Source organism: Lissotriton vulgaris, chromosome 11 (assembly GCF_964263255.1).
Source record: "Lissotriton vulgaris chromosome 11, aLisVul1.2, whole genome shotgun sequence".
Lineage (NCBI taxonomy): Eukaryota > Metazoa > Chordata > Amphibia > Caudata > Salamandridae > Lissotriton > Lissotriton vulgaris.
In genome coordinates, this window is record NC_141699.1 from 770818636 (window position 1) to 770832796 (window position 14161).

The following is a 14161-nucleotide window of genomic DNA, read 5'->3' on the forward strand; positions in this document are numbered from 1 at the left end:
GGGACTACAAACACCAGCAGGCTCTGGGTGAGCCAACGCCCACTGAGGCAGGTGTTAAAGGTCAATGATTCTGATGCTTCACAATCTGTTTTCAAGAAGCCTCTGAAGAAATGCTCGTAGCGCATGGAAACGCGTCAGGCTTGTAATGGACTGGAGTCTTTGCACTCTTCACTACGCTGGAAAACTTGCATAATAAAACGAAAATTGCACCAACCTGCGTGTGGCTCTTCCAATTTGGGGTAACTCTTACGTTGGTTTGTTTATCGGCCGATCCCGGTCGAGGAGGAGCCCTTCCACATGAAAAGTGGGTTAAGCTGAAGTCATGGGACGAACAGCGGCAGGAAGGTCGTTTTGCAATTCATAAAGTACAGCGCAGAGACATTGTGGCAAACTTCTAAACCCACTGGGGCATTTTATTATTTGAACTATCAAAACGACATGTGGAGCAGCTCACTGGAGTAAGATTTAAAGGGACTACAAACACCAGCAGGCTCTGGGTGAGCCAACGCCCACTGAGGCAGGTGTTAAAGGTCAATGATTCTGATGCTTCACAATCTGTTTTCAAGAAGCCTCTGAAGAAATGCTCGTAGCGCATGGAAACGCGTCAGGCTTGTAATGGACTGGAGTCTTTGCACTCTTCACTACGCTGGAAAACTTGCATAATAAAACGAAAATTGCACCAACCTGCGTGTGGCTCTTCCAATTTGGGGTAACTCTTACGTTGGTTTATATATATATATATATGTATATATGGATATTTTACCCTCAGTGTGTGGAATGTTCTTGTACCTTTATAGCATTTTAGCAATGGCTATAAGAGTTGGTAATAGGTCTATCTGGTGATATAAGAGAGAGCTTTTAACAACCGTTATAGCCCTAGTTAGCCGGCTATAAGGTTATATTAGTTGCAACTAGGTGGACAGTAGCATTAAATCATTGATATTCTGGATACACCCGCAACATGTAAAGACATAAACTTAGAAACACTATTGCAGACATCTTACAATCACACTGTTCCTCCAAACACACTACATATCAAAGTGATCCCAGTGTTAAAAGCACGTTTGTAAAATAAAATAAATTTAGAAGAAAAATCCTGCCTAAAAGAAGTGAGGGTAGGAGCAGCACTGCTAAATCTGAAAAAATTACCCAGGAGCTATTTTCAAGGGTTTTCTGAGCAAAAATAAACAGGTCTTAGGGTATATTTACAAGGGGATACTGCCACCAGAACGTCGTTTTTAGTGACGTTCTGGTGGCACTATACCCTTCTTCATATTTAGAAAGCGGAGTTAAGCCACTTTTTGTGGCTTCACGCCACCTTTACACGCATCTCTTTCCGTGAAAGGGAAGTTCAATGGGTGTTGCTATGGGCACACCACTGCAATACCCATTTCTTCTTTACACTAACCCGGATTTACAATGAGGTGCACATCTGAGGCAGCGCCAGAAACTAATGCCATGCAAGATAAGATGTTAGAATGGTGAAACAAGGAGAAATGCTCTTATTGCTACTTGTATTTGCTTTTTCATGGTGTGCTTCATTCTGCAGCACACATAGAAAGAACAAAACGCCATTAATGATTTGTTTTGGGCAGTAAGGTGTCCCTTCCTGCACATAAACAATCATTAAATAATGAAGACTTGCTACTTCTATGGCAGCACACATAGAAGTAACAAAACACTATTATGCAGTGGCAGCTCGCACAGGTAATGCTCTGGGGCGGTGAGGCGGGTGCAGGGTTGAGTCGGCGATGCTGCGAGCGCAAAGTAAGTGCTTTTATTTCTTTCTTTCTTTACTATCTACTTTCCAGTCATATGTCACACCCCACTACACCCCCACCCAGTACTGTCCCCGCCCTGCTTTGCCGCCCTACAGCATTACCTGTGCGAGCCGCCACTGCTATTATGGATTGTTTATGCGCAGGAACGGACACCTTCCTGCACATAAACAAACATTCCCTGCAACACAGGCACCCGTGCACTGTACCCCTCTACATGGAAAAGCCTTAGAGTGGGGATAAGACAAACATGAGCAGGGGGTAAATGGGATGAAATCAGTCTATGACCCAGAGAAAACAGATTGAGGAAACATCAGTTGAAATGCCTGTAAAATAGAAAGTCAAATGTTGATCAAGAGTTAGCCAATCTAACTATTAATAGTGATGGAGATTCAGTTATATTAGATTTGATACAATAGTTTATATAAAGCAATCATAGAAAAGTCTCAGCAAGACAAAGAGGGCTGTCACATGGTGCAGACAATTATCCATGACTTGCAACTATGAAAACTGAGACAATTGCTGCTACTGAGGAAATATGCAAATGAATGGGAAGTAATAGATAGGAAACAGGAGGTATTCTCAAAACATACGGATGATACAGAACACCATGTACATTATTCAATGACATACACATTAACAAGAGATTTGAAGTATCTAAGAAGTATTAGCAATGACTTAATACATAATTCAAGTTTCCAGAACCCGTGTTTATCTGGGAGTTAAGGACAGCAAGAAGGAAAAGAAAACATTCGAGGTCTTTTAGGGAGCTAATAGTAAAATAATGTTTGAGATTTGGAAACCAACCTTTTATTTCCTTGCTCTCACATAAATCTATTTCGGTAGCCCAAAAGTGGAAAGAAACATCAATCTACAATAGCACAGTTTGAATATTCTCTAAAGAAGCAAAATGGGTTGCGTGGGACCATGAATTTTCATACCAGTGGCATGATTCATTATTTTCTTATGCAGCACAGCGCACATTTGCTAGTCGTTTTAGGAATTTAACAACACACAATGGAAACTCCTCTGTAATTTCACTAAAGTTGCAAATCAATTCATCAAGACATAAAAACGAGAAACATCCGGAAAAAATAGTAATTTCGAAACAATAACATCTAAGGGAATATTTTTCCAGTTTTTACAATGTAAGAGTGCAAAGTGAAAATTCAACAATGTAAGCATGTGCAGGGATCAGTTAGGGAAAATGGAAAATGAGTGTATGTTTGAGAATCCAAGAATGGTTTACTTGCCATTGTCAAATGTTATGAAGTGGTTTCCATTAATTTGTATTTAAGTCCAACGCCACCCCGGCATGTTTAAATCAATAATTCTGTGTGTATGCCCTAAAATAATGACAACGTTGCACCAGCATGTTTGAAACATTTGATTAACAGCAAAAGGAATGTCATTCTATCACATTATCAGCACATTTCAAGTATATTACTAATAAACATTTGTGTTTATTTTCATATTATATAATTTGGAATTCTTTGGTTAATAATACTGTTTGGGGAGTACATGGCTCACACTTACTCTCAGAAGGTTCTTTAGATCTCCTACCACTGGAGGATTTCCTCAGCAAACTCCGTCCTGAGGTAAAGAGGCTAGTCAATTCATCAAGAGGACTTGTAGGTGTTCTTGAACGTGAGCCAGTCTGAGAGGCGCCCTGGGTGTTTGTTGAGGCATTAACCATCTTACCTCCTTCTGGTAATGTGTTTTTGACAGAAGAATGAGGCACTGAGGGAGAACTTCTTGAGAGACTTCCTGTATGCACTGAGTCATAGGGTGGAGGTCTTTTGAGGCTCAATGGGGTCAATGACCTACCCATGCTAACAGGAGACGGAGAGGCAGAATGGCTTTTGGGGTAACCATGGGGAGACTGTGTTCTGTACAATGTCGAAGGATGTGGTGGTGAGGAGGTATGGCCCGAGGAAGTAGAGCTATGAGACACTGCTGGCTCTTTTTCTGTTTTTTGGTGTCCAGGAGTTTGAGGTGGCACTGGTGATGGAGATGGAGATGCTCCCGCCTGTTGTTTGATGTAAGACACATTTTCCAGCACAGGAAGCTTTGCAACCTCCAATGGAGTCAATGGTGATTCATCAGAATTTGGAGAGCACTGTGCCGGAGCTGGCGGGAACACCAGCAATGGAGGTCTATGAGAAAGCAAATTTGGAAATGGTGGTGGAATGTCGCAAAGCAAGCCCTTGGGTGTAGATGGCACTGAGGACTTGGTGAATTCTAAATCAGGCACCGTTGGAGTAGCACACTGAGAAGAACAACTATGAAGGTCATACTCATATAAACTCTTTGAATCTTGAGCCAAATCATCAAATGCAGGATAGTTCATTTCCTCATAGACTGATTCGCATTGGTCATCCTCATCCTTCTTAAAGTCTCTCAGTATGTTTCCAACCATTTCAATATAAACCGGCTCCTCGTCATCCTCCGTGTCTGGAGCTGGGCTGTTGATTTGTGATGAAGAAGCTTCTCTGGATAAAGTGCGCCTCATTGATCCATGTTTCTGGATGTAAGTTTCATCAAACGAAGTGCTGAGTTGAGTATTTGGATTTCGTTTCGGTTTGGGTGGAGGAATCTTCTTTGAGTATTCTTCACTAAAGGGCCTTTGCTTGGATGACACTAGAAAATAAAAAAATAATAATAAATACAATTTTATAGGAACATTTTAATTATCATTAGTTTGTGCCTCCATTTCCAATTAGACATCCATCATGTTTCAAATCATGAGATCAGGATTTGCATTGATGTGGCAAATCTTAAAATGCATATTCTTACCGGAACTATCATTACATAAAATGGGCAATAACAGATTGTGATGGTAATAATTCAACCAAAGAAATTGAATCAGATATTTCTGCATGTGGAGATCTCATTTCTCTTTAAATGTGGTCCCAATGATAGTGTCATAATCCAAGAGTTCAGCTCATGCGGAAATAAGTATATACAGGTTTAAAGGGTCATTTCAGCTGTAGTCTATGTTAAATGTGTATTGCTTTAATGTTTAACAGACATAGGAGGAAACTACCATGCCTGCCACACTTCCTAATAAAATACAATATTACAGTAACTGTGCTTGTGAAGTTGTGCTGGGTGCCAGTGAACTCACTCCCCACCATAGGCGAAAACAGTGGTTTGCTTAACAAATGATCAGGCACTTTGCCACTCACATACTTTTCAACTGAGGATTGTGGTCCTTCTTCTGCACACCCAGCCAGAACCTTTTTTTGGTGTGGTTATATGTTATGGATCTCCCTATTTCCGTGAAGCACTTAAGGGAGGAAAGGACCTTCATGGGGCACGTATATCAGTGCATTAAGCATTCTGAATTATAGAAAGAACTGGGCTTTGAGAGGAAATACCCATGCAATGCAATAGGTCTTTTAAATGCAATATACATAGGAACTTGGTCTGGCAATTACGAATCAGGACTGTCTCCTAATATAATTGCCAGACACATTTGTACAGCTGGGTATAAACCTATTTCTCCGTTAACATAAAGGTTTATGTTAGTAAATCAATCTAGTAAACCGCATACATTTGAAGACATTGGTCTCTTAGGAGATTTGAGAGGTAGAGTTAATCTGCCATGAGGAAGAAATGCAATTTATAATTAAGACTACTGGTATCTAATTGAGGTACTAACTGTCAAGTACCCCACAGATCAGAACCACAGAGGAAGCTAGCAAATCACAATGAGAAGCCCCAAGGGAAGAAAGAACAGCAATTGACCTGAAAACTGTCAGTAGAGAGAGACAGATAAATTCCCATTCTGGAAAATACATGAAGATACAAACACAGGTTGTTGAATAAACAAATATGGAACAATGGAGGAAAGTTAAATGACTTGCTAGAAATTAAATATAATAATCATCATGTTTGTCACAAAATAACAAAAAATTACAATACCCCATAAGAAGAAGTTAAAATACCACCAAATTAAGGCACTAGACACTTCTAAATGCAACACAATTGTGGAAGGCAGTCCTTTTCATCAAACCATAAGAAGGCGATGGAAGATATTTAAAATGAAAAGCCTGTTCAGGCAGAAGGAGCAACTGTCTTGTCATATGTAGGTAAAAGTTATGTCCACCAACGTGCAACAACTGGAAAAAGTACATCGTAAAGGACACCACTGTGGAGAATAATCTCTGTCTGCTATCAGGACCTATAGAAGAGATTGACAATGATACTAAACCAGTGGCAAAATAAAATGGATGGGAGGAAATTGTCATTACACGGTCAAACCACTCTGCATCCAATGAAACTGGGCAGGCTGCTGAATTAAATCCTTTGTAAATGAAGAATATAAGTGAAATGAGCGCTCTCACAGGTTCTGCCTATAAGCAAAGCAGGAAGGCACAATATAACTATAAAACATGCCAACATTACTGATATCTGTATTTCTTGGAAATGACGTGGTTGGATAGAAAGCAGCCCGAAAATAATTAAGACCAAAGAGAACACATGCAAGACCAGCTAAAGCATTAAAAGTAAATATACACATATTTACACATGTGCATATTTACTACTACACCAAAGTGTGACACTACACATTTTTGCTGTTTACCACTTCCAAGTATGGATTTACACCGAAGGGTAGACTTATATGTCCCTCAAATCAGAGCATGAAGCCTACTACAACAGGATTTAGGGGGGTAAAGTCTCTGGTATTACCTTTTCACACAAAGGTGAACATTTCTACCACTGTGGCAGAGATCTCCCTATGAGAAAGAATTAGAAAAATTGCCAAAATGTATTTTTTTTTTAAGTATCAAAAATATTTTAATGAATACTATAAATGAATAATAATTAAAATGTATTACACAGATGTGCATCTTTGTCACTGGCAGAAAGGTTTAGTGAGACACATGACCACCTCCAAAATACATGGTGATATGCTGTTCACAATCCAGAATCCTGACAGGAATTCAGGAAACTGTTGGGATTATAGCAATTTGAGTTGCCTTACTATTGCGCAACACCTTCAAAATAAATAATAGGAACCTCCATGAAAGCGTAACAAACAAGTATGGTGTATGTTAAGCTTGAACTTATGTGTTTTAGTTCCAAAAAGCCATCATGCTCTGTGTACTTGTATATGCCCGCGCATGAGTAGTAGGCAAGTTATGTCTGCAGCATCCACAGAGCTCAAGTGCAAAACTGTCTATGAGAGCCCATTACTCACCACAATGATTCTGGAGAGAATGATCTTCATGTCCTCAACCCAACAGAGGAATGAAGATTTTTTTTTAACATGTTTTGTGGTTTTACTTTTTACCATTATATTTAATTGTATTAATTTACCAAATAAATGACAAAATGAAACCAAAAAATAGCCACTGTTCCTTCACCACATGTCCCCAACTATGCAAACGAACAATTATAGACCAATACTATCTATATTGGCATTTTATCACATTATATTTTGGTATATTCTATTTTTTATTGCTTTTGGCAATGTTTTTCCTTGTTCTAAAAAGAAAAGAGAACTCATGAAATTACTTTCTGTCTCCAGTGTTTTACAAAATATATTTAACGTTTGAAACCTTGATTTGAATGCTTTACAAGCTCTCACCCAGCCCATGATACCTCAACAGAAAATATACATGTTCTCCAGATCAGTGCCTTCCAGGGCAGTGCAGGGTAAAACAGAATCTCAAGAATCCAATGGCAGCAGTCAAAATTCAGGAGGATATAATTTGCGGGGTTCCAAATGATAATCAGTCAATGCACATAATGATAATGTTGCACCAGATTCAGAATGAGCCACATGCTGAGCACACCAGTACGTTGGCATGCATGTCCATGGCATCCTCCTCCTTTTGTTTCCTTTTCTATCAAAGGATGTGACCCAGTAAAGTTGCTTATTTTTTAGCCTGAGCATCTGAGTTCGAATCCTGCAATAGGCATTGGACAGAAATGTGTCATCCTTGACAAAGCACTTTTGCCTTATTTAGTTTCAGTATGAACAAAAGAAGGGTTTGGCTAGTCTGCAGTAAAGCCAAGCCGTATATATCAGAGAACAACAACAAATTGCCAATACTGCAATTTTATTCCAACCTTTATCGACTCAAGAAACAGAGTCAAACTGGTTCTTGGAACCAATATTTCAGTTAGAATTAATCAATGTATTTCACACTTGAAATTACATCTTATTTTCACTCTTTTTCACAGGATTTATTTCAATTCTTCATCTTAACTACCAGTGCAAACATTCTATCTAAAATCTCTATTTAGACCAAGAGACAAAATCCAGAGGGACTGCTCACATTCAACGTGCCTTTCACTTTTTCACACTGACCTACACCTATTAATACATACTCAAAAGTTTCATACATACAAGGGACAAAAAAGAAAAGAAAAATAAGAAACAGAAAAACAACTAAAGACTCTAGTCAAATCCAAACATTTGTTTAGAGTTAAAGACGACTTGATCGCTTTATGTAAACTGTGTCTAAACAATTGTTACTTTACACACTAGGCTATCTACAGATTAAACAACAGTTGAATATTTTTCAGTAAGATTTCCTTGATTGGCCTAACAGAAAAGATGGTCGACGCGTTTCGAGTTCTTCTGAAAAGAACTCTCTTCAGGACCTCAAAAGTTCTTAATTCTCATTCATTCTGCTCTTTTCAAAAGAATCTGTCATTTGGTCTTTGGATTTTTGTTGTAGTTCTCCAGGCTTCTCGAGGTGGCCTCTAGAAAGAGGTTAGCCCGAAATTAATGCAAGATGATTCTGAGTGGTATCTTTCGTGTTTTTAGCTTCTTCAATCATTCAAACTTTGTTTGGAGAAGGTTCTTTGACTTTGGTGAGGACGCCAATCTCTTGTGTCTCTCTTGTAACTGGCTGGTTGCCTTATTTAGTTTCAATCACATCAGAACGTGGTCCAGTTCTTGTCCGCACAAACTTACCAATCTACTTAGAGGTTATAATGGTTGTTTACAAACAACTGTAATGATTATTCATAATCCTATAAGCATTATATTGAAGATAGATGGTTTTTATTTCCTTGTTCTTTTAATGACATTTCTATTAGTGGTTGAGACCACATAATGTTAAGTTGGAGGTAACCCTAGTCCTTTAGTTGTTTATGGGCAGAAACTGCTACCAACAGGTGCCCCAAGTGATTTTGAATTTTCTAGCCCTAAAGAACCTAACAAATATGGGTTAGCCATATATTACTATGACCTAAACCAGCAGGATTTAACTCAAAATAGTGCACTGACAGTGTGCCATCAGCATACAATATATGCATGTATATGTGCATGTATGTGGTGTTACTAAAACCCCACTCTAGCTGAAAGGCAGCGGAGCACTGTGTAGGATCAAAGATCAGCATTCAGTCAGATTGATTGGAAAAGGAACTGGTTTGTGGACGGTGAAAGCATTACGACGTACTGTTCTTTAAAGTGGGGCATCTTTCAACTCTTTTCAAAATGGGAGCAGCATTGGTAGGGTCCTGGTGGATATAGGGATGTTGATCCAGATCCTGGGTGCATGGGTGGAAAAGGCCTGTGGTGACTTCATTACACTTCTTAGTGTGAAGTCTGATGGTGTCCTGGCTGCAACTGCACTGAGAACCATCAGAGATAATGAGCTTATCTGCAAGATATGTGGGGGTCATAAGATGTCTGCAAGATACATGGGGGTGCTAGATGGGATGGCTTTCTAAATGATGCAAATGATTTTATAGAAGGTTTAGGATGGTAGGGGAAGCCAATGGAGTTCCATCTGGATGAGGGTGAAGTGATTAAATTTCTTTAGGGCATGGGCGAGATGTGCTGTGGGATGTAGGATGCCCTTAAGGGGTGCCAGTGTAGAGCAAAGCGTTTCCCCATGACAAAGTTTGAGGGCTTGAACAGCACTGTAAGAAACAGTTTAACTTTCTTTAGAGGTAAGAGCTAGTAACATATGTTCTTTGTTTTTTGGCATTGTGTTCTTTTGAGGGTGTAGATGAAGTTCAGAGTCAAACCAACCGACTTGGCATTCTGTGAAAGTTGGAGTTGAAGGCCATCAATGTTTATATCTTTGAGTCAGGTTTGTTCTGTTTCTTGTTGTTTGTTCTTGGCAAATAATAGGAATTCTGTTACGTGCAGGCAGTATTTGAGGAATTGGTTGTATGAAGCAGAGGAGACATTCAAGTAGAACTGTGTATCATCAGTATATTGGGGAATCTTGATACTGTTATTTGTGAGCAAAGCACCAAGTGGTTCCATGTAGAGGTTGAAGATGACAGGAAACAGGAGTGAACCCTTGGGGACTCCACTAGTTATAGGACTCTTTTGAACTTGCAGGTGCTCATGTGAGCAAAATGGTGTTAGTAACAAAGGTAGAAGGAGAACCACTGAAGGACATTGCCTGTGGACTCTTTTCGAGACTCCAAGGTGCATATGAGGGTGGGACTGTCAACTGTGTCTAAGGCGGCTGATAGGTAAATCTATATTAGGAGGCAGGTATCATCTTCATGTGTGGTTAGGAAGGTGTCATCTATGATGTGTAAGATAGCAGCCTCTGTGCTGCAACATGTTTACCACAAACGTTAAGGGTAATGCAAAGTTCAATTTGGAACTATAGACTAAAAAGCAAGGCCCCAAGAAAAATTATTATTATTATTATTATTAAAACTTATATAGCGCACAGCTACCCTGGGGCATCCCGGCGCTATGAACAGTGCATCAACCGTGGGACCATGGAATAAAGATAGCGACTCACATGGGAAACAGATGTGTTTTCAAGCCTCTGCGAAAACGCAGGGTACAGGTCTCAGCGCGGAGTTTTAATGGGAGGGAGTTCCAGAGCATTGCTGTATGCACAGAGAATCGCCTCCCTCCCGTGCGTGATCTTTTTACTCTCGGGACCTGGAGCAGACACCTCTGGTCAGACCTCAGTGCTCTATTCGCTTTATAAGGTACTACCAAGCTCCCCAAAAGAGGAGGCCCGCCGCCCTGGAATGTTTTATGGGCGATGGACAGTGCCTTGAACTGTACTCTCTCCCGCACCGGTAACCAGTGCAGTGCCTTGAGAGCGGGTCTGGCGGATTCTGTTCGGGGGATACCCATAAGGAGTCTAGCTGCCGCGTTTTGCACCTGCTGAAGCTTGTTAAAAGTCGATTCAGGGGCGCCCAGAAACAGACTGTTGCTGTAATCAAGGCGAGATGTTATCAAACCCTGAATCCACAACTTCCTTGATGGAAAAGGAAGAAGCGGAAGAATTTTCCGCGTAGCCCGCAGCAGGGCAAAACAGACTCCCGCAGTTCTTTTGGCGTGAGTTCTAAGGGAAAGATCTTGCTCCAGCCAGACTCCCAAGCTCTTGATCTCCTCTTTCATGGTTGGAAAGTCACCCATACAGCTTGGCCAACATGAAGGTGACAGTGGTGGCGCTTTGTTTCCAAGCAGCATGATCTCTGTTTTAGAGCCGTTCAGCTTCAGGGCTGAACTGCTCATCCAGGTGTGGACGTCCGCCAGACATGAGTGCAACAAGTCAGGGTTCTCCACCAGTTGAGGAAGGGCGACCACCAGCTGAGTATCATCAGCATAGCTGATGATTTTGATGTTATAAGGGGTCACCACATCCTCCAGGGGGGCCATATAGACATTAAATAATGTCGGGCTCAGGGACGAGCCCTGCGGCACCCCCCACTGGAGAGAAATAGATGGAGACTTGTTACTTCCTTCCCAGACCTGATAGGAACGGTGTTCCAGAAATGAGCAGAGCCATTTCAGGGCGACACCTGCCACACCCACCTTTGACAGCCGTTGGGTCAACACCTGATGGTCAACGGTGTCGAATGCCGCACTCAGATCCAGGAGGATCACTGCCACTGATCCTCCCGAATCTAAGATGCGCCTCGATTCCTCAACGACCGCCAGGAGGGCCGTGTCGGTGCCATGGCCGGGACGGAAGCCGGTCTGCGAGTCTCGGAGCAGACCATTTGACTCAAGAAAGTTGGACAGTCGATGGTTAGCAAGTTTCTCAGCAATTTTGCTGAGACCTGGCAACAGAGAAATGGGCCTAAAATTGGCCAGCTCAGCCGCGTCAAGGTTAGATTTTTTTAGAAGAGCCTTGACCACGGCTTTTTTCCAGGTGGGTGGCACCAGACCACGAGAGAAGGAGGCGTTGATCAAGTTCGTAATGGGCCCAACCACAGCGATTGCCGCTTGTTTTAGGATTTTAAAAGGGACAGGGTCCATGGGGGAACCGCTTTTTATGGAACCTATAGCTTTTAATGTTTCACTTTCTGAAACTGGGCCGAACGTGTCAAGGGAGAAAGGACACTCTTTTATCCCCACAGGGAGGGGTTCTTCTTGAATCCCATGAAATATAGCAACCTGGGGTAAAGAGTCTAGTATTTTTACTATTTTAGTGTGGAAAAAATTGGCCAACTCCTTACACCTCTCAGGGTCATGGGTAACTGCTGGCTCAGGAACTTTTAGCAGTTCTTGCACCACCTTAAAGGTCTCCCTGGAGGAGTTTGAGGCAAGTTGTATTCGCTCCTCAAAAAATTGTGCTTTTGCCAGGCGGAGGGCCGCTTTATAGGCTCTCATCGCTGTCCAGTAGTCCTTACGCCTGGCCGCATCAAATTTCTTCCTCCAGGCCCTTTCCAGTTTCTTACATCCTTTCTTAAGCAGGCGGAGCTCAGCCGTGAACCAGGGGGCGGAACCCACTCGTTTCTCCCTCTTCTGTAGGGTTTTCACCGGTATAAAGCCATCAAGCGAGGCAATCAACCATCGGTTGAGGTCAGCATCTCCTTGAATCGGGTCTGCCTCAGCTACGGGTTGTGAATTTGCCAGGGCCTGAGTCCAGTCACCGATCGGTAGTCTGGACCATATACGGTCCACCACCACCTCTTGAGATGTCGGTTTAGGGGGCAGATTGATTTGCCATTCCATCGACACTAAGGAGTGATCTGACCATGGGAGCGGAAGAGCTGGTCTGGCCCTCAGCCGAGGGATGTTCGAAAATACCGGATCCAGCAAATGGCCCTTCACGTGGGTGGCTCCTGTGTTGACTAACCGGAGCTCACAAGCAGATAGATCTCCTTTGAGGTCTGCCGCGATCATATCCGCAGTGTCCTCAAAGTGCAGGTTCAGGTCCCCTAGCACAATGAAGGAAGATGTGGATGTTGCCAAGAGGGTTACCGTTTCCATCACAGAGCTTACGAAGTTGCCGACCTTACCCGGGGGTCGGTAAATCAGCAGGCCAGCCAATGTAGCCGTTGGTGATACCTGTATGGAAAAGTGGCAACTCTCACAATCTGCCACCAAGCCCCTCCAGACCCTGCAATTAAGGTTATCACGATAGATAACGGCAAGTCCACCCCCTCGTCCCTCAGGTCTGTCCAAATGACCGATAAGGTAACTTGGAGGGAGGGCAAGTACAATGTCTGCATCAGAACTAGAAGTAATCCACGTTTCCGACAGAAACAAGATGTCTAGTACGTGCTCTTGAATAAGAATGTTAATTTCTACGGCATGACACGGAAGTGACCTGCAATTAAGCAGGCCCCATAGTAAAGTACTTCTATCAGGAGGAGGATGAAGCAATGTGTCCAATCCTCGTGGGGGGAGTATCCGCGCACCCATGTTGGTAACAGGGTACTCTTCCGGGGGATTAATGCGTAATGCAAGTAACTCATCTCGTGAGTAGATGATACGCAATAGTGGAGAATTTGACATAGTACCATGCCCTAAGCCCGTCTGAGCCCGGACGAGCCCAGACGGGCAGGACTCTGGCTGGACTCCGGCGTGAGTCCGGCGACTCCGCTGCGCGTCTCCGCTGCGCATCGTCATAGCGAGCTTTAAGTAGGGCGTGGAGTCCGGTCTGCGAAACTAGTGCGCTGGCCGAGTGTCACCACGAGGAGTCCCTGCCTCACCCAAGATGGCGGACGCCGTTCTAAAGATGGCTTTCTTACATCTAATTTTGGGGGAAATAGAAGGTGCCTCTTTGGTTCATTTTGCTAGGGCAACAACCATCGCAACGCATGCATCACAAGCATGCGTTTACGTCGCGTGCCGTCACAACGCACACGATGTTACAACACATGCGTTCACTACGCACCCCATTTCATCGGAGGCGCCATTACATCGCGGGCGCTTACAATGGACACGGGAGACAACGCTGGAACCACGGACATGGGAGACAAAGCTGGAACCACGAGAGACAGGTAAGGACGACAGATGTACCTGAGGCGTTTTAGGCTTTTAGGTAGTTGATGGGGACTGTATTGGAGGGGGCGGGTTTTAGGCTTTAGGGATTAGGGTTAATAGTAGTATATGGTTGTGTTTTAGGGGGTTGGGCTTTTAGGGCTTAGGGTCGGATATGGTCGTGTTTTAGCTTTTAGGGTTAGGGCTTTTAGAGTTT

General features: G+C 42.6%; 1 protein-coding gene across 1 annotated transcript in view; it reads right to left on the reverse strand.

Moving 5' to 3' along the window:
• NYAP2 (neuronal tyrosine-phosphorylated phosphoinositide-3-kinase adaptor 2) overlaps nucleotides 1-14161 on the reverse strand; it is a 987564-nt gene that overhangs the window by 411091 nt on the left and 562312 nt on the right. Inside the window, exon 4 of the mRNA XM_086944856.1 lies at nucleotides 3315-4418. Within this exon, the coding sequence (XP_086800982.1) occupies nucleotides 3315-4418 (1104 nt within the window). The remainder of the gene's footprint in view (nucleotides 1-3314; nucleotides 4419-14161) is intronic.